The following is a 26,021-nucleotide window of genomic DNA, read 5'->3' as shown; positions in this document are numbered from 1 at the left end:
CGCCTGATCCTCTTTCTCTCACTTCTGTCAATAGACCAAACGTGACTTTTTACTGCACGAGTCGAAGTACTCCCAAAAGTGCTATTCCGCCATACATTATAGTTATCCTTTTTAACCCGCTTAGAAAAGCGCCACGTTTTATTTTGTCACCATACTTGTCGTATAACTACTCGTGTAACTGTTTTTAAATAGGGAAAACGTTGATGTGTTTGGTCACTTCTAAATTCATTGCTGTTAGATACCATTGAATATAATGGGCTAAGCTATAGTGCTTTCAAAGTATCACCGCGCGCTAGAGCGATTGAGTGCACACACTGAGACGAGAGAGGTATGTATCAACTCGTCTTAGTTAAGGGAATAACATAGTTTAATATGAAAAAATGGTGGAGTGTCCCTTTAAACACATCTTATTTACTACACAATACTGTAGTAAACAAGTTTGAGATGTACAGTATTATTAAAAAAATCACAGACAGAATGATCAGGTCTTGTATCATTTAAATACATTGGAGTTAATATTTATCCTTCATTATTGAACAATGAAGCACCAAACCTTCAGTTCACCAGATTTGATGGATGTAGTTAGAAAATAATAGAAACTGTAAAATATTAAACAATAAACAAACTGAGAAATAAAATGATTGTTTTCTTTATTTACATGATTCCAGTGAAACATCTGCAGTAAATTGTATGTATTCGAACAGTAGACTTTCCCGTGGATCCCGGAATCCAGGAAGATGTTGTGACAAGAAGTCGGTTCCTGTTCCACCTTCCACGCCAGACTCTATTATGTGTTCTTTTCATAATTGTAATTTAGGTACATGATTTTTAATTCCCTAGCTGTTACATTTAATGATCATGAGCCTGTTGACATTTTGCTGCTGTAAAAATTATTACAGTTAAAGGAACAGTTCACTCAAAAATGAAAATCAGTCATTTATTCACTCTCAAGCTGTTCCAAACCTGTATGAGTTTCTTTCTTCTTCTGAACACAAGAAAATATTTTAAAGAATGTCAGTAACCAGACAGTTGATGGTAGCCATTGACTTCTAAAATAGGAAAAAAATCCTATAGAGTAAAATGATGACAAAATTTTCATTTTTGGGTGAATTGTACATTTAATACAGAGTGGACTGTTTATTGTAGAGTCTGTTTCTACTGTTTTCATATTTTAAAATTGTGCAATTTGCCTGATTTATTAAAATGTCCTGTTTAATGCCTTACTGTATGTATTCATATGCTTTCATCTGGCACAATGTATAAAGGCAATAAACATTTAAATCTTATTCCTGGATTTTCTTTGTATGTTTGTTTAAAATGGGGTCATAAAGAACATTTTCATGAATGGTTCTACAAATAATCTTATAAAGTGATATGAAGAACTGTTAGAGGATCTTTTAAGAACTTATGAGGCGAGTTCTTGCAGTACCAAAAAAGGCTCTTTATGTCACATAAACAAGGTTGTTCAAGAAACTTTTCAGTGAAAGGTTCTTTTCACTGTGAATCCCCAACCCCCCCCCCCCCCCCCCTTTTTTTGGCACTTTTATTTTTAAGGTACAGTGACTCAGAACAAGATTTTTTTTTAAAAAAAGCAGAGCCGAGATGAGATGAGAAATTCACAAGATTTAATCGTAATAACCTCGTCTGATTCTGAAATGTTGCCATAGCATGTAGCTACTACACATTCAACAGTTCTACCAGCTCACCAGAACTTGTTTTCAACACTTTATTAATCATATGCATTGTTAATTGATAAGTCATGATCTCAAGAGACGTAGCCAAAAGCTGATTAGGATTTGGGGGTTTGTTAAAATTTGGGATGATGGACTGGAAATAATTTTGTCCAGGATAAAGAATAAACATTATAATATTAAACATTAGAGAGTTCCAACATCTTTATCCAAGCTGAACTATAAGGTGACGCTCTTCAGCTTCATTCACAGTGGAAGAAGTACTCGGCCTCTGACTGATCACCTGAAGGAAAAAGAAGATTCATACAACAATGGAAACATGGATTAAATCTGAATAAACAATGTGCATCACTTGATCAAAGCATTCAACACTGGCATATTAAATCTTACTTGTTTGGTAGTAATCGTACACTTTAATCACAGCTGGCTTGAGATTCTTCACTAGAAGAACCTGTTTCGTTTTTATCTGGTAATTCACTGGAACATTTTGTGTGATCTACAGGAGGAAACAAACTCATTAGTCATGGACATTAAAGACATAAAGACCTAAGACATAAAATCATATGAATGTTGCTGTTTTCTCACCTCCTTCAAATACACAATGACACGATCATCTTTAGAATCGACCCGTTCCACAAGTTTTCTGTACGTCCCGGAAGAAGTTTTGAGCTGTGGGGAAAAAGTGCTGGTTAATTTCTAAAAAGAGAAACTCTAGAAATGTGTTCACATTTTGTGATGAATCACTCAAACGCACCATTGATGTATCAGCTGTGAATCCAGATAAGAGTTTAATATCCACAATGACCATGTTAGTCCTTTCCTGTAGACCATCATATCTGGAAAACAGCAAATGAAAAGGTTCTTAAATGCCTCATATAAATGTACAAATAAGAGAGAACAAAAGCCAGTATAATTACCAAGACACATGCAGAGTTTTAATCACTCATAATGTGTCAATAATAAAAATGTTGTATCTCAAGTCAGTGTGTAGTGTTTTAACTACTGAGATATGCCGTTTCAGTTTATATTGCTTTTGTGTTTATTAAGATGTTAAAAAATATTCAGAAAATATTTATTTGTTAGTTAATCTTAAGTCATAATCATGTTCTAGTCTTTTGACTTAAAGTCCTCCTGTGGTGAAAATCCAGCTTTTAATGTTGTTAATATGTGTATGTAGTGTTTTTAATATGCTTTAAGACAAACCACGTGAAAATTCACAAGTCGAAATTTCTGAATATTTTCTCCTTAAAACTGCAGTGAACCAAAGACAGTCTCAAAAACACGGTTTGAAATCACTGGTGTTTCTGACGTCACAAACTACCTTGTAACCAATCAGATCAACGTGTGATCGTCAACGAGTGGATCTATGAGCTACTGTGAGTGAGTGGAGGCGGGGCTCATTTACATATTAATAGAATCGCGCATACTAAATGAGGCAAGGGTGTAGAGTTACATTCAATCCGTTTTAAGGCATGAAGAATTTAAAGATGAGTTTTAAGGGATACAATTATTGACTACAGGGGGACTTTAAACAGAAATTCTCTTACTTGACAGTGAATTTCAAAATGAAATTTTGTCCCAGTGTTTTGCAATCTCCCTCAATCTTAGCATCAATGCTCAATGCTTTAGCTTCAGTAGGAGTGGGAATGTTGTAGAACTGAGACATCTGAGAGAGTCAACACAAACAAAAAACACATTCATAAATCATCTCACAGCAGAATAACCAAAATGGCAAGAGAGAAAGTGAGTGTGAGTAAATGAAGCTGAACGCACTACAGACCTGCACAGACACACAGGTTGAGCCCTTCACTTCAATGCTGTATGTGGCTGGAAGTTTCTGCAGCTGCTTCTCCTGGTACAGTAACTTGTTGTCCTGATTGACATTAAAGTGGAGAGTGTCTCCTGCTGACCGTACCGTCACTGTGCTGGAGCCGTCAGAGCTGAACACTTTGGTGGCGTACAAAGACAGAGCCTGAAGAGCCACCACTGTGTCCTGGGAAATAAATGTGTTCAGTAATGCCACTTTTACTCATTCACACCAGCAATAATGAGTTTGATTGGAGAGGTTTGAGTAACCTGTGTGGAGGAGAATCCTCCATAAGCATTCTGCTGCTTCACAAGCCAGCTAACAATCCTGTTAGCATAGCCCAGATCAGCTGTAGTGACTGAATCTGCAGTGAGAACAGCAAGCAGCACATATGAGCTGATCTCCACTGCAAGAGAATCGGAGTCATCAACAGAGCCAGACTGAGACCAGTGGAGAGAAGAGCCTGAAGGACAAAAGACACACGCGTGACTCAAGGAGCATGATTAAAACAAAAAAAGTAACACTTTAGAAAACTGTTCCATCATTAATGAATAACTACACAGAAACAAATGAGTAACACACTATTAACATTTTAGTTACTACTATTATTATATTTGTGGAATACTTGATTCTGATTGGTCAATAGCACCATCCAGTGGTGTGTTATTGCTCGATAACAACCGCTCAAAACACAGGCTCAACGGGCTTTCTTCATGGAAGTTTTGCTTTTGGTGATTAGATCAATATTTCGCGTCTAATTATTTACTTATGTGGAAAGTAGTCGTGTAATAAGCGGCATAATGCACATCCAGCCGGTTGTTATGGCAGAATAAACCCCTTCTGGCTCACGCAAGACACCTCCTGATCACCCTGCCGGGTTTATTCTGAGAGAACAACCAGCTGGATGTACATTATCCCATACTTAACTAACAAGAAACTCTGATTAATGATAGTAAGAAATAGTTGAATGTAGTAGTTCACTATTAGCTAATCAGTAACTATTACTTTTTCATAACTCACAGAGGACTGCAAAGAACTACTGTATACAGGTTCATAATTAATGTTAATAATCCATAATGTATAATATAAGATAATGGTAATCCACTAGTAATGACTCAAGTGTTACTACATCCTTCTAAAGGAACTACTAATATTTTGGATCAGTATTCTAAACTGAAGATCATGGGAACACACTAGTAATGACTAAAGTGCCTCCAAATACAAAATCGTACAATAATCTTAAAAGCTTACAGTTACTTCATAATTACTAGAGAGTTATCATGCTTTTTTCACTTTAGAAAATTGACCCAAATTATTAGTAGTTCCTTTAGAAGGATGTAGTAACGCTCGAGTTATTACTAGTAGATTACCGTTACCTTATATTATAAATTATGCAATATTCATGTTAATTATGAACCTGTATACAGTAGTTCTTTGTGGGAGGTATGAAATAATTAGTAGTTACTGATTTTCGAATAGAGAACTACCACATTCAACTGAGCTCTATTACTTACTAATCAGATTTTCTTGTTAGTTCATAGCAGTTACAAGATTGTTAATAGTTTGTAACTCATTTGTTCCTGTGTAGTTATTCATTAATGATGGAACAGTTTTCTAAAGTGTTACTAAAAACAATAGTACACTCATAAAGGACAACAGAAAGTCATCAGAAACAAACCTCTTACCATCTGAAATAGCAACATCTTCCAGTTTCTTGAAAAGCTGCTGTCGAGTGTCCGTGTCTCTAGCCAGACTGAAAGTGTAGGCGAGCAGGGCAGTGGTGTAAGTGTTATTGACATTCTCAATGACGGACCTCAAGCATGACAAACCTTTACTGACGACAAGATCCTGTGACAAAAAACACAGAGGAATAGACGCTGTGAGTGTCATTTTTCTGAGTTTTTACCATGTTTCCTACAGATGAACTTACTGTGACTGGAGTTTCCAGTTCAAGCAATGATGCAGTAATGTAGGCAGTCATGGTCACATCATCATTCACCCCACCCTAGAATTTATTAGAAATAAAGGATAAATAAATCAACACACTCAAACCACTGAAGGAAAGTTCATCTAGACAAACTGTGATGTTGGCTTGAGAAAGTCTGAATAAAGACGATAGATAGAGAGATAGAGAGAAGATGACAGACCTTCATTCTGTTGTTGAACAGTGTTCCCTGTTGGATAAAACAGCCGTCTGAATCCCGTCTGCTTATTAACCAATTCTTTGCACTCTGAATAATGTTTGGATCAATAAATATGTATTTCTGTGCTTTGCCAAAGGACCTCAGCACAAAGGCAGTCAACCTGATGGTGTAGAAGATATAATTAAAGTCATTTGAACTGAGACAAATTTTTAAATGTGTTTATTGGGTTTATTTTTGTAGATTACCTTGATATTATTTCTGTTAAACAAAAGTAATAGTGAAAATATATTTACCATGTATTCCCATCACCATAACCAAATGCGCTGTATGATCCATCCAAATGCTTGTAGTTCATTTGTCTCTGGTATCCTGTTTAGTGTGATAATGGTTAACACTTCAACAGTTTGTTTGAGTGTTGAATAATGTATGATTTGGTATCAAACCGTCTCAGTATTTTCTTGACATGATTTTGTCTCTCACCGCTCTGCAGGAAGCCTGTGGCTCTCTCTCGGATGGCCGAGGTGAGCTGCTCCGTGTTCTCCAGATACTCCAGAATGTAAATATTGGGAGAAAGAAGAGCCATGTTTTGCTCTCCACAGCCGTACGGCATCCGTAATAATCCATGAAGGTTCCTCAGTGCACGACCCAATATGTCGCCTGTAAACCATACACAAATGACACTCTTTATAAGTCTAAAGCCAATCTCCTCATTTCTGCACATGTTTGGAAATGTTACCAATGACTGAAAAAGAGGATCTGGCTGATCCCTCTATCACATCTTTAGGAAGAGTCAGAGCCACTTCCTCTGAGAGACTGTCACCTATGAACCAGACAGACAGAAACACATCAGTGATCAGCAGAGTAACGCTATAAACATTTTAATACCACCTGTGAAGTCATTTTAGAAAAGGGGAGAAAATGGCCACAATTGGCACAGCTGAACAACTAAACTACAGTTGTCATGAAAGGCTTACAAATTTCAGCTTTCTCAATTAAAATGTCCGATACATATGAGTATATTTTAGCTCCCTCTATTGGTCCTCAAATTTAGTGTGTCCTCAAAATGTCCTCTATGCAATGTGTACTTATTTTCATGAAGTTGGAGTTTGTGTTTAGAAGACAAAGAGGGTTGCAGCATTATCAGCGCTTGTACACCAAAACATCTGAAATATCTGCAGACTAACCCTTTGGACACAGTAACCAGCTGCGAGTCTCTGTCTTTTCAGTTCCTTCCGCCTGCAGCAGAAATCAATCACATCAACACATCATACATAAGCAGCATTAAGATCATGAGTAAATGATGACGTGTGCTGACCTGTACGAGCAGACTTCGTGTGACCGTGTCAATGCGTCCTCTCTCTGGGACGCTCACAATCTCATTGTCACACACAGTCTGGGACGCCTCTGCCTCTGCACTGACTGTAATATTCAAGACTCCTACAACACAAGACATACGTGAATATACAATAGACGCAAACGCTGAGAGACAGTCGCGTTTCTATTACCCTTCAAATTGAGCAAATTGAAAATTACAAATTAAGTTTCCCAAAATAAAATAAGCCCATTGTAAACACGTCCATTTCGAAAAAAAAATGTTAATGCTCGCATAAGGGAAGCCCCTTATACTTAGGAGCGAAATATTTAGCAAAATATTCCTTTTTCGAACAGCCTGAAAAAACCCCTCATGCAAGCATGAAGTTTTTGCGAAATTGACGTCTTTCCAATGGGTGTATTTTCAATTTGCATTTTCAATTCGTGCAATATGAAGGGTAATGGAAACGCGGTGAAATTGCATGTTTAACATTTACATTAACATCTTCCCTTGCCAATAATGCTTGGATAACACGTCTACGTCTCCTTCGATTAAAAACAATGGCTAGTGCGGTGGCTGTGATATATGTAAAGCTACCAACATCCGTTGCAATGATTTTTGGAATGACTTATTCGTTAGAGGGAAAAATAACGTTTTAGTCGCATAACATCGATTAACGGAAACGCCATCGTTTTGCAATAGTTTTTATCGACATTTCAAAATCATCAAAAACATTTTTTTGTGCAAATCTGTAATGAAAAGGCGGCTACTGATTCAGACTGGAAAACTCACCAAGAACAGAGGGAGTGAGGATCCATTTAAAGGTTTTTCTTCCATTAGCACATAGACAGGATGAATACTGATCATCAGAGGAGGCTTTGAGAGTGTAGTCTGAGGAAGGAGCTGGAGTCACTTTAACCTGTCAATCAAACACACATGATTAGTGGCATATTTGATATGATTTGATTAGAGTGCGTCTGAAATCTCACCATGATGCACTTGGACAGATAGTTGAAGACAGTGGCCTTCAGCTCAAAGATCTCCCCGCGGATGATGGAGTAAGGCAGAGAGAGCTCTAGGAAGAAGGGCTGGAAAACTGTCAGCTGAGCAGGAGGAGCCAGACCCAGACCTTCAGAGGACAGGCAGAAGGCCTCCGTCTCCCAAGAGGTGATGGTGTCAGGAACCGTGACAGGAACCTGAGCTGATCCAGAGTCCCTATGGAGGAATTACAACAATAGGCATATTTGACTCTGACTCAGCCATTTTTCCTGTAATAAATGACAATATTCAGCACACAGATGATGAAAAAACTGGAATATGAATCTGCAAAGCAAGCAAGGTATTTTCTGTCCTGTGGGTGAGAGGGGAGGAGATGATGTATTAAATATAAGTAATAAGATAAATATGATGTTAAATGTACTGATTATGCTTTAAATACCCCACTTCAGCAAGTTCCCAGATCCACGTTTCTGGAAAGACAGTTCGAATCGTCACTGCTGGAGGTACATCAGGTACATCCTCTGATACTGTGTCAACATAATGCACTGGAAAAAAAAAGATATTTTGCAGCTTTAAGTGATGTTCAAATAGATACTCTTCTCTAAAATGTGTGTGAGGTCCCTACACTGTACAAAACTGGAAAACAAGTTATATTTTGTAGTTTTAAGAGATATGTATGTGAAGAGTACGTCAAAATGATCTATTCTATATCCAGTCATAAGTAAATAGAAAATGTAAGGTAGATCATTATTTTAACACACATATTTTCACATATATTAAACGTTTCAGTTTATTTAGTTTTAATTTTTAGTTTTAGTATTTTAGGGCTGCAAAAGTGAATGTGTTCATTTTATCTTACAAAAGTTATATAGTTTTATAGATGAGTTTATCTTACCAATATTAACCCTGATTCAAAGTTCACCCCCCCTCCCCCCCAAAAAAACTATGTCTTACTACATCTCTATAATTGTGGAATTGTCTGAGTTTCACAATTTCACAAATTGAATATATTTCATAAGCACCAACATATTAAAACATTACAGCTTGGACTGTAATAACAGTACATGTACCTACATCCACCCATCTCACACTCAGGGAGCTCCACAAACAAAAAAACGAAAGTTATATATTTTTTTTTAGATGAGTTTATCTTACCAATATTAACACTGATTCAAAGTTCACTAACTAAGGCTTTGCATATGGATCTGCACGCCTCTTGTCTCCGTTCTACTGTAACATCTCTATAATTGTGGAATTGTGTGAGTTTCACAATTTCACAAATTGAATATATTTGATTTTTTGAAATATACTTCATAACAAGCACCAACATATTAAAACATTACAGCTTGGACTGTAATAACAGTAAATGTACCTACCCATCATACACTGAGGGAGTTCCACAAACAAATTTGTTGCCATCTTCAATCCCACTTTCTGCCAAATGGCAATGATGAACCACAATAAAAGTCATGAAAATACAAATTACTTTTAAATGTCAGTGTCTTTTCAAAATTACTTTTCAAATGTCACACACGAACTGTTAAATGTTTACTTACACATGTGCAGTATATACTCTCCCAAGCATTATCTACTGCACTGCCACACATATAATCCAACTGTTACCTTTAAGGATTCATAAGTGTTGTCTGTCGAAAGATTTATCCAAAAACGCATATACGGACACTCGTCATCTTCAACAGTCTCAGGGTAATTTGACCACGATTGCACTGGCAGCAGGCTGAAGATCTGTGATGGGACCATGTTCACACACTATCAGTATGATTTCTAAATAATACATGTATTTCCAACAAAACTTTATTTCCATTTTGGTGAGAAAGAATGAAGATTAATGCTAAATTTCCTGAGATCAAAATGTCAGCTGATGGATCATAGCAGCAATAAGTAAAGTCTGTTATCATTAGATTCCCACTGTAGATTCCCACTATGAAGAGACACATTTAATCAACACTGAATCTTAAAGCATCAAGACCTTGTCAGCATCCAGACGTTCTCCTGACTTCAGGATCAGGACGCTCTTATCTACAGCACTGAGGCCACACAGTGAACCAGGCTGAGCTGAGAGCTGGAGAGTGTTTCTCTCACCGGGAACTGCTTTAGCAGGAGAAAACTGCAGAGATACCTGTGACATACAGGGAATAGGATTTATTTTAGAAATGAGTCAGTAATACAGTTTAAAGAGGCTCATTTCTAAAGCTACAATGCACACCTTGTTTTTGAAACACTTTTCAATGTTGAAATCTTTGCTACTGGCCACAACCTTTTCACTGGGAAGAAAAACACAGTACGCCAGAATCTGCACTACAGGAGCCAGATCTAAACTAATAGACAGTTTGAACGACACTGAGCCCCTTGCTCCATCAGAAATCTTCACTTCAATCTTCTCATATCCATGATGAACAATCACTCCTCTGGACAAGACCTGAAACAGACAGATGACACTCTGATTACAAACTGACTAGTGCAGCCAAATAATACTGTTAAACAAAACCATCTCTGTGATAATGTACATACTGCACATGTTCTCACCATATAGACGATGTCAGTTTTGAAGTTTTTAATTGTCTTTCCAACAAAATAATACTTGATGGTGACTGTAAACTCAGAGTCACACTTTAATGGTTGTTTAGTATTCTCTATAATCAGTTCACTTTGTGATGGGGTGTATGAAGAGGCAGGTGGGAAGAGCTTGACTGTTTTTCCATCGAAAGCGATGTAAGGCGTGTTGTCGTATCCAAAACGGACCTCTTGATGGGCACTTGCCTAGATTACAAAAAATCTGAAATAACTCCTGTAACTAAACTCTTCAGGCAATACAAAAGAAAATTAAGTGAACACAAAATATCTTACTATTAGATCAATATCACTTTTAGAATGACTGGATGTATTAAGAGAGAAGTTGGCCAGTCCATCGCTGTCTGTAATGAGATTTAGGAGCAGTTTTGGGGACCAAGTGTTACCCTCCATAAGATAAACCTTTTTGTTTTGAATTGGTGCACCTTTGACATTTGAGAGTTTTATCTGTTGAAAATAAGATTTTGAAGGAATAAATTACTATATCAATAAATAAATAAATACATATCAATGGTGTTAAACTGAGACAAATGGATTTTAGACTTACTTTTCCTTCAATAACTGATCCATGTTCATATGTTTTGGGCAGGTCAGTAAATATGACTTTACCAATTTCATAAGTGAGAGATACAGATTCAGATTGTGTCATGGTGATCTCTGTAAATAGTCAAAACACCTACATAAATACTTATTCAAATAAAAGTAAATTGAAGAAATGAGAAAATGAGAAATACAAGAAATGTAGGTAACAGAGATCTGACCAAATTGAACAGCTCACCTGTTCCTTCTTCTGTAACCATTGCCTCAACGTGAAGAAAATTCTGCATCACATGCTTTAGTGTGACGTTAAAAAAGACTGGTGCATCTAAGGTATGGATGGCACAGCCTGTCTTTTTTATCTAATTATAATGAATGAACACAAACATAACTATTAACAGAAGAGTGGTTTAATTAGATAAATGTATTAAAGGTAATGTACTGCGTTTCAACTCACATACCTCAATGGTTTCCTCTAAACACACTGAATTTGTGTAATAGGACATGTAGGACCAATTATTACGGCACACTTTCACCCGTGATTTACCAGGTACAGGCTGTCCATAAGTGTATCTGTGAAAAAGGTACAAGCAACTGATCTACAGCCCAGGGTTGAGTTAAGCAACTAATATATTAGGATGGGGGGTTAAAGTAAGAAACTGACCCCAAGAGTTAAATAATACAATTAACAATTAAATGAAAGTGTGAATGGAAGAGCACATTGCTTTTTTAATGCAGGAAATAAAAAGAAACCACTCACTTTCCGCAAACCTCAATTATCAGTTCCTCTTCTTCAGCACTTACTTTATTTGGGCTTTTTACAGTAACTTCAAACTTAGGCAAAACTAGAAGTCAGAAGGCAGAAATCAGAGTTATTAGTCCTCAATTTATATATGAAAAATTAAAATACAAACATATTATTGAAACTCTTCCCATGCAAAACTGCAAATTGTCTGTTCCCTTTCAAGAGAACTCATGCTGCGTCATAAGTTACGACACTATGGGAACACCTCTGCGTGATTGCGTCTTGAAGCACATGTGAAATCAGTTCAACGGTGTGGCAGAACGTCATAATACGTCTTAATATTTATAATCAAGTTGTTTTTTAAATGAGGAGTAAGCTAATCTAACTAATCTTTTATTTTCCTCGCAGCTCTTTGGTAATGGGGTGATGCGCTATAAAATTTTTGCGGGGAAATCCTCTTCTGATCATCGTCTATCGGCGCATCAGCGCACTGATCATCTGATCAGTGAACGCATCTATCAACTGAGCATCGTCTATCGGCACAACCTGGTACAGGGGTTTTTGTGGGGCCCTCCAGTACAGGGTTCTTCCTTTTGGCTAGCACTGTCAGCTTGCACTTTCAAGAGAGGCGTGGATGTTGCACTGGCTCCTCTGCGACTCCAGGGCATTCGCCTGTTGAATTACATCGACGATTGGTTGATACAAGCTCATTCAGAGCACATGGCGTTTTAACATCGAAATGTTGTCCTCGCTCATATAAAAGAGCAAGGGGTTGAGGTAGAACGCAAAGAAGAGTGTTCTTTCTCCAGTACAGAGATCCACCTTTTTGGGCGTAATGTAGGATTCTGTGATGATGCAGGCATGTTTCTCTCCTGCATACATAATCATCTCAGCATTAAAAGAGCTGAAGCTAGGCCAGTCACGCACTGTCAAACAGTTTCAAAGATTGTAGGCAGCATCAGCCAACATCATACATTTTGGCCTGTTGTAGATGAGACCCCTGCAGTGGTGGCTCAAGACCAGGGGATTTTCCCCGAGGGTCAATCCATTCCACATGATCAAGGTTACAAGAAGATGTCTTTGTTCCTTGACGATGTGGAGGAAACCCTGATTCTTGTGCAAAGGCCCAGTGTTATGACTTACTTGTCATCACATGATACTTATGACAGATACTTCTCTCAAATGTTGGGGAGCGGTCTTGGAGGGCCACTCACCCCAGGGTCTGTGGAAGTGCATTTTCTGATCTACGTGGGACATGTTCTTGTCCATTTAGACAACACATCTGTGGTCGCTTAGGTTGAGACAAGGGCTGAGGCCCGAGGAATGGAGACTTTACCCCGAGGTGGTGAGTCTCCTATGGAGGAGGAAGAGAAGTATAAGAGGACATATTATTGTCATCCAGCCCCAATAGTGTTGAATATCATTATGCCTGTATGCATTTCCCCGGATCGCTCTGCTTTCGGGAGTTATGGAGAGAGTTTGCCGGGAGGGTGCCCATCTACTGTTGGTGGCTCCTCTTTGGCCAACTCACATCTGGTTTTTGGACTTGATATCCCTCCTCTATGGCTCCCTTAAGGAGATTCCGATCAGGAGGGTCCTTCTGTGTCAGGCTGGGGCTAAATATTTAACCCCCGTCCAGAGGTATGAAAGTTGTGGGTTTGAGTCACAGAGTCATTGACCAACTCATAGAGGCTGGTTTCACAACGGAGGTTTAGACCCAGTTAACCGCCCGGTTGGTACAGTGCTAGTGTGGCAAGATGACCGAGGGCGGAGTCAGGGAAGATGCAAGTTTCTTAAGAAGCTTCTTGTTTATTTTTTTTTTTCTTTATATTTTCAAACACGTGAAAATATTTACAGTGTCAGGACAATAAAAAAAAATGCAAAACAAAAACTGTTCATAAAGAAAATAAATAGGCAGTAAGTTGCCAGGCTACGTCTCGTGGGACCCTGCACACTATACAAACCAGCATTACTATGCAACAGTTCTTTCTCTCAGCACAGCCCTGCTTCAACTGAGGCCATGGGGCCTAATACAGCCTTAAAATAGCTGTAGCCCCACCCACTAAATCGCCCTACTGCTAAGAAAACAATTATCCATGAAACCACATGAAAATAATTAAATAATAAATCAAACAAGCAAACAACAAATAAACAAACACATATCCAACATTTCTCCCCCACCAAAATCACATTTGTAAAGAAAAAACCCCTACAAGTAAAAACACAAAAACACCCCTGCAATAATGGTTTCTCCCGCCCATCACCCGCGAAACCCCTCTATTTCAACACAGTGGTACATCCCCTCGGCTTCCTCACGCGGAAGCAGGAAGTTGAACCGGAGATCGGGACGGTGGTGGGTTAAATGTGTACATTGTTATAATAACAAAGCTTTTACTAAATAAATAAAAAGTTTGACAGCCAGTGTGGATATTTTCATTACTTGATACCAAAAGACGTTAATACAGATGGGCGACAAAATGTCAATGTATAGTTTGTGTAATATATGCATGGAATCAAGCACAACCATTTGCCATTTAAGAATGCCGGTAGGCCTTTCCCTGCACCTTAAACAACATTGCATGCTAGCTGGTATTTATGGCAAACTGTAGTAAACGATATTGTAAATAGTGCACCCGTAATAGATCAGCAAAACGGCAATGACAGTGAAGGCTAGCGGCGGCGTTCGGCTGGCTGCTGGCTTTGTGAGCACGTCACAGCTCAGCTCGTGACAGCTAGAGTTTCCGCAAGAGCGTTTCTATACAGGATTATCCCCTTCTACACTTAAGGTTTATTTGGCCCTGTTTACCACACTCCTTTGAGTGGTGTATCCTTGAAAAGAGACCCATTAGTATCTCGTTTCCTCAGTGGAACCTTGAGGATTAGGCCTGCAGGCCTTCTGTCCTCCACCCAGACAAGGAGAAATTAAATGTGCTTTGCTTGGTTAGGGCGCTTGATGCTTACGTCCACAGAGCTGCCATGTGGCGTAAATCTGATCAACTCTTTGAATGCTTTGGGTCTCCCAGAAAGGCGTACCCAGCATCTAAGCAGAGAATGAGTAAGTGAGTTGTCGAGGTTATCTCTCTTGCTTATGAATTGGCTGGTCAGCCTTCTCCCTTGGCTGTCCGGGCCCATTCTACTAGGAGTGTGGCGGCTTCTAAAGCCTTGCTCTCTGGGGCCTCTCTTCATGACGTATGGGCTGCAGCGGGCTGGTCCTCTCCGCACACATTCGCCAGGTTCTATGACCTCAACCTGGGCACCACCCCTGGCTTCCGGGTGCTTCAGTCTTAGTTGCGCTCCAGATATTATTCACACTAGACAAGCACTGGTCAGTATGGCATAGTAGGTATTAACATTCCCATAGTATTGTAACTTACAACGCAAAGCCAGTTCCCTTGAAAGGGAATGCCTCGGTTACGACTGTAACCTCGGTTCCCTGAAGAGGGAACGAGATGTTTCATTGCTCCGCCATAACTTATTTCACTTACTTATTTCATGACTTACTTCAGCCTATCAGAAGCTGACATTGTTTGGTTCAGAAGTGCTTTAATACCTTCCTGGTTGTGATGTCACCCCCCCATGATGTTCTGCCACACCATTGGACTGATTTCACACGTGCTTCAAGACACAATCATGCAAAGGTCCCTCTTCGAGAAACCAAGGTTACAGTCATAATGAGTCTTTTTTATGACTTACCATATTGTTTCACTTCAAAATCATGTGAGATCATCCTGTTACCAATAAAAGCCTTCAGTTTGTACATGCCTTGACGGGCCTCTGGGTTTAATTCATAAGAACGCTGCAAAATCCACCTTGTTGAAGAAACATTTGTCCATTGGCCAATCCGGTTACCTTTACTGTCCTGTTTAATAGCAAAGACACATATCCTGACTATCATTGAAGAAATATATAATTACCTTACTGAAAATACAATAATTGCAAATATAACTGAATTTCAATAGTGTTAATTAGATTTAAAAGGTGTGTTTGTTATGACTGCACAGAAGGTTTTGGTTTTGGTTTTTTACCTCAAGAACCACTGTCCTATACTGTGAAAGAGCAAATAGTAATTAAAGATCAAAAGACAAAAATTTGTTCATTTATTAAACATGTATTCAACAATGCAAGAGATAATAAAGATGCCAGATAAACACATCAGACCTGCTGATCAAGGGGTGCAAAGTTTTTATCCATGGTAACAACTCTGAAGTTCACTGTAAAATAGAAATGTGTATTAAAAAACTTCAGCTCTTATGTAAGGGACAATTGCTTACAGTCATATTTCTCTCCTGTAAATTACCAAACTGTGTGTGAACCGTATTAAGTGTCAAATACAGGGCTGACAACTGTATTCTGCTGCTGGGTGAATGTGTCTTTTGAGCCAAATTTAACTAGCTGTCACAGCTGCCTGTTTTAGCCATCATGTTACAAAAATGTCTGACAATTTGGGCTTCAGGGCTTCAGAGTTTTGTCCAAACCCTGTTGATTTCAAATAACCCTGAAGGACCTGATCAGGTACATTTAATAATTAGGGTTAAAGCTAAACTCTGCAGGGCTGTGGGCTCTCCAAGAACACCCCTAATCTATAGTATCCATCCAGATTTCATATAAAATAAAGTCACACAGATACTATTACAGTATTCCTTTATTTCAGTACATCAGCTTGTTGCCTGATCATAGTGTGCTTTATGTGCTACATCAGCTGTGATCAGGGTTTAGATGTCAGTGACACCAGCATTATTTACTGAGCTTTAGCCTTTGAGACATTCACAGCTCACCTGTCTGTCCTGGAGTATAGATGGGTTTATCAGTCTGGATAAAAGTCACAGGATTGTAAGGCTTGAACATGACTTTTCTCTCTTCAGTCGTCCTGAAAGTCTCTCCCTGAAGTTCAACCTTCATTTTCTGCACTGATTCTGCCTTGACCAGAGGAGCCTGATGAGAAATAATTCCCTGTATTCACAACCTGTCACAAAAACTAGATGCATTATGATGAAACATATTTGATAATATTCATTATGTGCATGTTTTGATGGCAGACCTTGAAGTTAAAGCAGCGATGAAACTCTTCCTCAGCTTTCTCCTGCAGCAGTAATGTGCTCTGGACACCATGAACCAGATGAATGTTCATGACAAGGCTTTCATTGGGCTTGAGAAGACTTGCACACAGTTTGGCCTCAGATCCCGACTTAATCACTGCGGGAAACGTCACCATGAAATATCTGTCCAGAGAAAATGATCATACAATATTGCCTGAGTGGTTAGATGTAATAAGAAAAATAAAACATAAACTGGGAGGGAAAATCAATACAGTTAATTTACTATTGATCAATTATATGAAAAGTGTGAATAAAAGAACAAACTGCATAATGAAGTCTAGTGACTTAATTCTTTATTTTTGTATGTTTATTCAGAGCAATATTGCTCTTAAAAATACACTGTCAGTAATTATAAATAATCGTGTGCCTTAAGTTGTCTTTCAAACAGTAAACCTCAACTGTACAACACAGATTTATCCAGATAAATACAGGAGAAATCATCAAGACTTACAAAATGACTATTGGTATATTAATAATTTATCCTCAGCAAAAACTGTTAAAAACTTACGGCCCTGATGTTTGTCCATTGACACAGATCAGGAGGAAAGAGAGCAGAAGGAGCCCTTTCCAACAGCAGCCAATATTCAGAGTCATGATGACGAGCGATCATCCACGGCATGAGATGAACTGGACCGTCTCTTTTAAAGGGACTCTCAGGCTAAAGGAGGTCCTTCAAAACATGTGTATTGATCATCTGATTAATGATTCAACCATATGAAAAAAACCTGCATGGTTCATATACAGCAACCATATATCTTCCTTACTTAAATCGGCCAGAATTACCTTCTGTGTTTCATATAAGGCCAATACATGTCCTATACAAAATCAGACCGATTATGGCCCATTTCATACTAAATAGCACACATACAACTTGTAGGGGATTTTTGCGTTATATATGAATACTGTTAAAAGACTTATATGAGTTTTACATGACAAAAGTATGCAAATGTGTATGGTATTAGTAGAAATATATAAAACTCATATAAAATTCATATATAAATCATTTAAAGTTCTTTTATTGAATCATATGCTAGTCAAATTAAAGTCATATAGAATTTATACACGTTTTGTGTCATTTGTTTATATGTTTCATACAGATTTCATGTTTTGATGACCAACATCTGATTCACTTATATGCAGTTGGCAAATTTTTAAAGGGATACTCCACTTTAAAATGAAAATTCTTTCATCATATACTCACCCTCATGTTGTTTCAATCCTTTATTAATTTCTTTCTTCTGCTGAACAGAAAGGAAGATATTTAGAAGAATATCAGTAACCACAGTTCCCTTTCGTTGTCACTCCGAGTTACGTCGGATGACGACGAATGGGGTTTCGCTTAGAAATCCTATCACCTTCGAGTATATAAAACGAGCCAATGGCAAAGAAATGCCATGGGTCTGCGGAATTTGCATAGCGTAACTCCGCCCCACCCTGGGGGTATAAAGGAAGAGCGCTGGCAACATGCAGATATGTTTTCGCTTCGGAGCCAAGTTCAGTACTTCACTCCACAAGCCTTCTGAGTGTCATCTCAAATCTCTTCGAGACGAGCGGCTCTTCAGTGTGTTGGTGTGACGGCGTTTTCCAGCGAGATCGCATTTCCTGCTGCTGATTTGTGCAGTAATCTGCCGACAGTGAGTGTGTTTCTCCCTGGGCGCTTCAGCACTCTGCTGAGCTTTTCCACTCTCTAAAAGAGCTGCACGCGGCACGTCTTTTTCAAGACGGTTCGCCCGTGTATTTTCTATTTCCTGGATGTGTGTGCGTGATTCATCTGCCTAATGGTCGCGAGCGCTGTTTTGTGTGTTGGGCTTAAATCACGCTCGGCAGCGCTCGTTGATGAGTCATGTTTTCATTGCGGGAACATGACCATCGCGATGTTTATAGATCGAGACTCAATGATCTCCATGTGAGTAGAGTCCCCTCTGCCACACCCCAATTTATCTCTTCCTCGAGAAGGGATACTTTGGCTGGTGGCCAGGGTGATCTGAGGGTTCGGTGTGGCACAACAACTGACGAGTCAATTCCTTGGGCCACACCCCCCTCCACATCGCAAACCGTGGAGCTTCCGTGTGTGCCTGGTTTCTTTCGGGGACCCAGTGTTTCATTCGGGGCTCTGGCGGATGGTGTCATGCACTCACAGCATCACAAGGCGGGCTTGATTCCTCTGGAAATGAAGTTTCGACTGCGTTGCCTCCCACGGGAGTGCCATCGTTGCCGGAACCGATCCAGAGCTGTCAGCCATGCTTTCCCGGGCAGCTGAAAGCATCGGCTGGAGTGGCCCCGCCCTCCCCCCGAGCGCTGTAAGCTTCTCCCGGACGTGCATCAGGACGCCTGCGCTCCGTGAGAGTCCACGTGACTTTCGCGGCCCGCGGGTGTCCTCCGCCTTCGCTGCTTTCGATTGCACGGCGATCATGGTCTGTATGTTCCCTGTCACTATCGTGGCATGGTCATGCAGTGCTGTGTGTCGCCTGCGCCTTCGATGCAGTGCTGTCCCGGGAGTTCTGTCCGAACCGGCCGCAGTGGAACGCTAGTCCTTCCCTGGCCAACCCTGGCAGAATGCGGAAACTCTAACCACGCCCCTATGCTGTGACGCTATGCCTCCCATGCCCGGCCTGGTTGTTCCGCCACGCACACTGCTGACCTCGCTCAGGCGACATCAGTATCTGCGTGATCCTGGGTCAGGTGATGTCCACTAGTGTGGTCCAGACATGGGCTTTGCCAGGTTGATGTGGGGTGTCTTAGAGTTCATTTCTAAGCTCCCCCATGTCCCAGGCTGGGCTCTTTGGCGGTGTGGCTTCGACCACCTGAAGTAGACTCGGGTCCTGCACCGATGGTCATCCATCCATGCAGTCTCCTTAGTCTGCTTCCCGCCAAGGCCCCTCCCATGCGGCTACTCCCCTCGGGTCTTCACCGGCCCTGAGCAGGAGCAAGTCGCAGGAGGGTGGTGCTGCCCGTCTCCGCCCCTTAGTCTGCCACGCCAGCCTAAGCAGCACTCGAGACGGGCAGCCTGGTCGGCGGTGTGGGTGAGGATTGCGCCCAACAGTCTTCGATCACTCTATAAGCAGGCTGAGGACCTTCTGCACCGACGGTCATCTGTCCGTGCGGTCTCCTTAGCCTGCTTCCCGCCGACACCGCCCCTCTGCGATTCCTCCCCTGCGATTCATCCCCGAGGAGGTCGCAGGAGGGTGGCACCGCCTGTCTCCCGCCCCGTGCCCCGCTAAACGCCAGGCCAAGCGGCGCTCCTGAGACGGGCTGCTCAGAGATGGCGTTGAGTTCTTCCCAGGAGACGGTAGCAGGGCCGCTCCTTCCCCCGGTGGAGGGCCGGGGGAGAATCCTTGGTTTTTACCACCCCGCTGCTCGTCCCATGACGAGCAGCACCCTGATGTGGTTAAAGAAAGAACTCACTTCCCCATCTCTGAGCACACAGAGTGCGCGGATGACAGTGTGCGTCGCTCACGAGCCTCGCCACTCTCGTCCCCCTCTGTCGCCAGTCCCCTGCCAGAGCACGCCCCCGTGAGACGCTGGTCCTCCCCTGGCCTCCTCTGGCAGGACGCGGCTAATGACCGTGCCCCCGCACCGGGCCGCTATGCCACCCACGCCTGGGCCGGTCATTCCGCCTCGCTGCACCACTGAGGGTACGTCTGTGGTCCGTATGACCCCGCTGGTACAGTTCCTGGAAGCCTGGTTAGAGCTTCCCAGGCTGTCCCGCTGGGTCGCGAGGACCATCAGGCTCGGCTACGCGATTCAGTTCGCGCGGTCTCCTCCCCGCTTCAAGGGGAGTCCGCTTCACTATGGTCGGTGGCAATGCCCCGGTTATGAGAGCGGAGGTCGCTACCTTACTGGCGAAGGGTGCGATCGAGACTGTCCCTCCAGCCGAAATGAGGTCCGGCTTTTACAGCCCCTACTTCATTGTACCGAAACAATCCGGTGGGTTACGACCAATCCTCGACTTGCGCGTCTTGAACCGCTCCCTTCACAGGATGCCGTTCAAGATGCTCACGGCCAAACGCATTTTCGAGTGCGTACGGCCGCAGGATTGGTTTGCAGCGATCGACCTGAAGGACGCCTACTTCCATGTCTCCATTCTTCCTCGACACAGACCGTTTCTACGGTTTGCTTTCGAGGGGCAGGCATACCAGTACGCGGTTCTCCCTTTCGGGCTTGCCCTGTCTCCTCGCGCCTTCACGAAGGTCGTCGAGGCAGCCCTTGTTCTCCTCCGGGAACACGGAGTTCGCATCCTGAACTATCTCGACGACTGGCTGATTCTAGCTCACTCTCGAGATCAGGTTTGCGAACACAGGGACCTAGTGCTCCGGCACCTCGCTCGTCTGGGCCTTCGGGTCAACTGGGATAAGAGCAAACTCTGCCCAGTGCAGAGGATCTCTTTTCTCTGTATGGAGATCGACTCGGTCGCCATGTGCGCGCAGTCACTGCTGACTTGCCTTCGTCAGTTCGAGGGCAAGAATGTGGTTCCACTGAAACTATTTCAGAAGCTCCTGGGGCATATGGCATCCGCAGCCGCAGTCACGCCGCTCGGGTTTCTTCATATGAGACCACTTCAGCTTTGGCTTCGCGATCGAGTCCCGAGGTGGGCATGGCATCACGGCACGCTCCGAGTCCCAGTGACTCCGACCTGCCGTCAGACCTCACCCCGTGGTCGAACCTCAGTTTTCTTCGGGCCGGAGTGCCCTTGAAACGAGTGTCCAGGCATGTTGTTGTGTCAACAGATGCCTCCACCACGGGCTGGGGCGCCATGTGCAATGGACATGCTGCCGCGGGCTCCTGGACAGGACCCCAGCGCCTTTGGCATGTCAATTGCCTCGAGTTGTTGGCTGTACGTCTTGCCCTGCACCGCTTCCATGCGTTGCTCAGGGGTCAACACGTACTGGTCCGATCGGACAATACCGCGACTGTAGCGTACATCAACCGTCAAGGTGGTCTGCGCTCCCGCCGTATATGTCACAACTCGCCCGCCACCTCCTCATATGGAGTCAGAAGCATCTGAGGTTGCTTCGTGCCATTTATATCCCGGGAGACCTGAACCAGGCGGCCGACGAGCTGTCTCGGCTTCAGCCTCTCACTGGAGATTGGCGACTCCATCCCCAGACGGTTCAGCTGATTTGGGATCAGTTCGGGGACGCACAGGTAGACCTGTTTGCCTCCCACGACTCGTCCCACTGCGACCTGTATTATTCCCTGACCAAGGGCACGCTCGGCACGGATGCACTGGCGCACAGCTGGCCGCGCAGCAGACCTTGCGCAAGATCAGGGAGGACGAGGAGCAGGTAATTTTGGTTGCCCCGTATTGGCCCAACCGCACCTGGTTCTCAGAACTAGTACTCCTCGCGACAGCTCCTCCCTGGCCAATTCCTCTGAGGAAGGACCTGCTTTCTCAGGGACGGGGCACATTATGGCACCCTCGTCCCGATCTTGGAACCTCCACGTGTGGCTCCTGGACGGGATGAGGCAGGTTGAGTACCCTACCACCAGCGGTGGTGGCTACCATCACTTCCGCTAGAGCATTGTCCACGAGACATGCCTATGCGTTGAAGTGGAACCTCTTCGTCAACTGGTGTTCTTCTAAAAATCTAGAACCCATGAAATGCCCCATCAGTGTCGTGCTTTCCTTCCTGCAAGAAGGGTTGGAGCAAAGGCTGTCTCCCTCCACCCTGAAAGTGTATGTTGCCGCCATTGCCGCACATCACGACGCAGTTGACGGTAAGTCCTTAGGAAAGCACGACCTGATCGTCAGGTTCCTGAGGGGAGCCAGGAGACTGAAACCTCCTCGTCCTCCCCTCGTACCCTCTTGGGACCTCTCAGTGGTTTTAACTGCCCTGCAGAGTCCTCCCTTTGAGCCTCTGCAATCAGTGGAGCTTAAGTTCCTGTCAATGAAGACAGCGCTCCTGGTTGCATTGGCCTCCATCAAGAGGGTAGGGGACCTGCAGGCATTTTCGGTTGACGAAGCGTGCCTGGAATTCGGACCGGCTAACTCTCACGTGATCCTGAGACCCCGGCCTGGATATGTGCCCAAGGTTCCCACCACACCCTTTCGAGACCAGGTGGTGAACCTGCAAGCGCTGCCTTTGGAGGAGGCAGACCCAGCCTTGGCACTGCTCTGTCCAGTACGCGCACTCCGTGCTTACGCTGACAGGACGCAGTGTTTCAGGACCTCAGACCAGCTCTTGTCTGTCATGGTGGGAAGCTGAAGGGAAAGGCTCTCTCCAAGCAAAGGTTGTCTCACTGGATAGTGGACGCCATTGCTTTGGCATACCAGCAGCAAGGTCGACCATGCCCCCTTGGTGTGACGGCCCACTCCACCCGGAGTGTGGCATCCTCTTGGGCTCTAGCGCATGGCGCCTCGCTAACAGACATCTGCAGAGCTGCAGGCTGGGCAACACCTAACACATTCGCGAGATTCTATAATCTCCGAGTGGAGCCAGTTTCTTCTCATGTACTCGCATCAACTAGCCGGTAAGAGATTCTGCTCAGGTGTCTTCGCTTGCTCGCCATTCCTCTCCACGGATGGAATACGTGCGATATTCTCCTCAGGTGAGCCTAATAAGCCCTGAGTCTCCTCCAGCACTGACGACGTCAACGCCAGAGTTATGCCACCGGCAGCTTCCGCGCTTGGCTAGGTGCCTCCATGTGCATGGTTCCCCTCCGGGTGACCCCCACATGTGTATTCCACTGTAAGCCTCTTTGAGCATGTGTCTTTCCCTTGGCAAGCCACCTTGCCACCCCTGGGGTTGAAATATTCCACCTGCGGCTGGACACCCCAGTGTTACTCCGTATGCAGCCCTTCGGGGTCATATGTGTATTCCAAGTCCCCCCCTTCGGGTTGGGCATGATTGAATATTTCCACTGGATATGCTTCCCAGTGTACCTTGGTATTCCTGTGTTAAGTAGGACTCCTTCGTCCGTGCTAGTCTCACGACAGGGAGCTCAGACTTACGCAGGGCACTGGAAGACAGTCGAGACTCGAGAGGTGGCGTGATTTCACTGGGAACCCCATTCGTCGTCATCCGACGTAACTCGGAGTGACAACGAAAGGGAACGTCTCGGTTACGGATGTAACCCTCGTTCCCTGAGTAGGGAACGGAGACGTTACGTCTCCCTGCCACTTCCGCTGTACCGCTGGAAACGCCTGAGTTCAGTCTCGGCTCCTCAGCGAAGACATATCTGCATGTTGCCAGCGCACTTCCTTTATACCCCCAGGGTGGGGCGGAGTTACGCTATGCAAATTCCGCAGACCCATGGCATATCTTTGCCATTGGCTTGTTTTATATACTCGAAGGTGATAGGATTTCTAAGCGAAACCCCATTCGTCGTCATCCGACGTAACGTCTCCGTTCCCTACTCAGGGAACGAGGGTTACATCCGTAACCGAGACGTTTCTGGTCTCATTGACTTCCATAGTATATTTTTCCTACTATGGAAGTCAATGAGACCAGAAACTGTCTGGTTACTGATATTCTTCTAAATATCTTCCTTTCTGTTCAGCAGAAGAAAGAAATTCATAAAGGATTGAAACAACATGAGGGTGAGTAGGCTATATGATGACAGAATTTTCATTTTAAAGTGGAGTATCCCTTTAAACTGTACAGTGCAGAAGCCGGTTCGAGAATTACTAACTGTCAGAATCTCACTGACCTTTATGAAGACTGTTAATTTTCCTATAGGATTTGAAAGAGCAGAATATAGCAATGACATTGTAAGACTGTATTTACATTAATTGTGAACTGTATGGGCCTGTTGTTTGTGAACAAATCATAACATATTATTGCAAATGAACAAAGTTGAGTCAAATATGTTTCTAGAACAGTGATTAAAATGTTGAAAATTGGCTGGAATATGTTTTTGTATATGAGACATGAACTCTGGTGGTGATGCACTCTAAAAACTTTTAATATGATTTGTGTTTGGTGAATTTTTTTTTACACTTTATTATTAATATTAATAAGATTTTTAAGCAGTGAAATAAATTACATACAGTGTATTAACTGAGTAAATGTAAGTAAAACTAATTAAATAGATCTGAGTAACTGCATTTGATACATTAACAAATAAAATTGAGTAGAAATAATTGGGGGGGAAACATTTAAAAACAAATATTTATGAGTAATATTAACTGTGTTTATATGCCAGTAATATTAACTTTTTATTTCCTCTAAACCTTTGTAAAAATATTCCATACAACCAGTATAACTACATGCCATTGGCCTTTATTGTCGATGAGTAAGTAATAGCCTACAGCAATACAGCATATTTTATACTATTTTTAACAATTATACAATATTGCCTACATTTAAACTTATGTAAGAAACATTTTCGAAGTAAAACTTAAACATTTAGGCCTAAACATTCAAGTAATTCAAGTGTAATCAACCGGTCTGTTATCCAGCTGCGTCACTCACAGCCGAAAGATGCTGCGACGCGACTGACTCTATAACCTGCCAATAAACAAACAGTGCACAGTTCTGAGGACATTTTATCATCCAAATTAGTTATATTCATTATCTTTAGGAATATAGTCGTGTGTTTTTTTATGCAAGGCGTTAATCATGTGAAAAGACAGGCGCGAGTCGACACTCGTTTAGCTCGTATGTTCTTTCGCACTAAATAAAATGATTTGAAGCACATTAATGATTATATAGATAAAATAAAACATGCACACACCTGAATTTCACACAGGAAATGCACCAATTCTGCGCCGCTGAGGAGAGAAGAGGAGAACTGTTCTGGAGACTGAAGAGAGTTCAAACTAGAGTTGTGACGTTCGCGAACGAACCGATTCTTTTGAACGGCTCATAAACATGAACGATGGGAGCCGAGTTCAGTAGCACCTCAATGCAGTACACAAGATCCGAGGGGAGGAGTCGGATCTTATATAAGGGGTGGAGATTGGTAGGTTTAGGGGTGGAGATGGGTAGGTTTAGGGGTGGGTTTAGGGATCAGGGGGTGGAGACTGGTAGGTTTAGGTATGTAAGGTGGGAGGAGTTGGATTTTATCCAACTCCTCCCCCTGGATTTTATGCTCTGCATTGAGGACCATCTCGCCGAGTTGCGGCTGGAGGGGAGCCGTTCTTTCTGTCGTTCTTT

The 26,021-nt window shown here is 42.6% G+C and overlaps 1 protein-coding gene across 1 annotated transcript; it reads right to left on the bottom strand.

Moving 5' to 3' along the window:
- Nucleotides 1–1,608: 1,608 nt before the first annotated feature.
- LOC307167531 (alpha-2-macroglobulin-like) lies at nucleotides 1,609–25,798 on the bottom strand. The gene is made up of 35 exons (XM_079886698.1): nucleotides 25,600–25,798; nucleotides 17,432–17,593; nucleotides 16,866–17,046; nucleotides 16,603–16,759; nucleotides 15,986–16,038; nucleotides 15,853–15,873; nucleotides 15,521–15,686; nucleotides 11,843–11,927; nucleotides 11,544–11,655; nucleotides 11,324–11,444; nucleotides 11,093–11,202; nucleotides 10,822–10,992; nucleotides 10,501–10,734; nucleotides 10,181–10,393; nucleotides 9,944–10,093; nucleotides 9,577–9,699; nucleotides 9,330–9,387; nucleotides 8,393–8,498; nucleotides 7,944–8,169; nucleotides 7,747–7,873; nucleotides 6,958–7,079; nucleotides 6,827–6,878; nucleotides 6,379–6,462; nucleotides 6,123–6,299; nucleotides 5,936–6,011; nucleotides 5,646–5,802; nucleotides 5,429–5,503; nucleotides 5,184–5,346; nucleotides 3,768–3,961; nucleotides 3,472–3,684; nucleotides 3,239–3,357; nucleotides 2,446–2,527; nucleotides 2,277–2,360; nucleotides 2,082–2,187; nucleotides 1,609–1,974 (listed from the first exon to the last, which is right to left on the bottom strand). Exons 2-35 carry the CDS (start codon nucleotides 17,515–17,517, stop codon nucleotides 1,934–1,936), a joined length of 4,245 nt encoding a protein of 1,414 aa, XP_079742824.1. The 5' UTR covers nucleotides 17,518–17,593; nucleotides 25,600–25,798; the 3' UTR covers nucleotides 1,609–1,933.
- Between the last annotated feature and the right edge of the window lie 223 nt (nucleotides 25,799–26,021).

The sequence above is a fragment of the Squalius cephalus genome (assembly GCF_949319135.1).
Source record: "Squalius cephalus genome assembly, chromosome: 11".
Lineage (NCBI taxonomy): Eukaryota > Metazoa > Chordata > Actinopteri > Cypriniformes > Leuciscidae > Squalius > Squalius cephalus.
The sequence above is the reverse complement of the archived record's forward strand: the minus strand, read 5'-3'. Positions and strand labels throughout refer to the sequence as shown.

What these genes read in the sequence shown, in the direction of transcription:
- LOC307167531 (XM_079886698.1), bottom strand. Translation starts at nt 17,517, where the DNA reads ATGACTCTGAATATTGGCTGCTGTTGGAAAGGGCTCCTTCTGCTCTCT. An exon ending in AAAGTGATATTGATCTAATA is followed by an intron (nt 10,735 to 10,821) that starts GTAAGATATTTT and finishes TTTGTAATCTAG; the next exon opens with GCAAGTGCCCATCAAGAGGT. An exon ending in CCTCACTCCCTCTGTTCTTG is followed by an intron (nt 7,080 to 7,746) that starts GTGAGTTTTCCA and finishes CTTGTGTTGTAG; the next exon opens with GAGTCTTGAATATTACAGTC.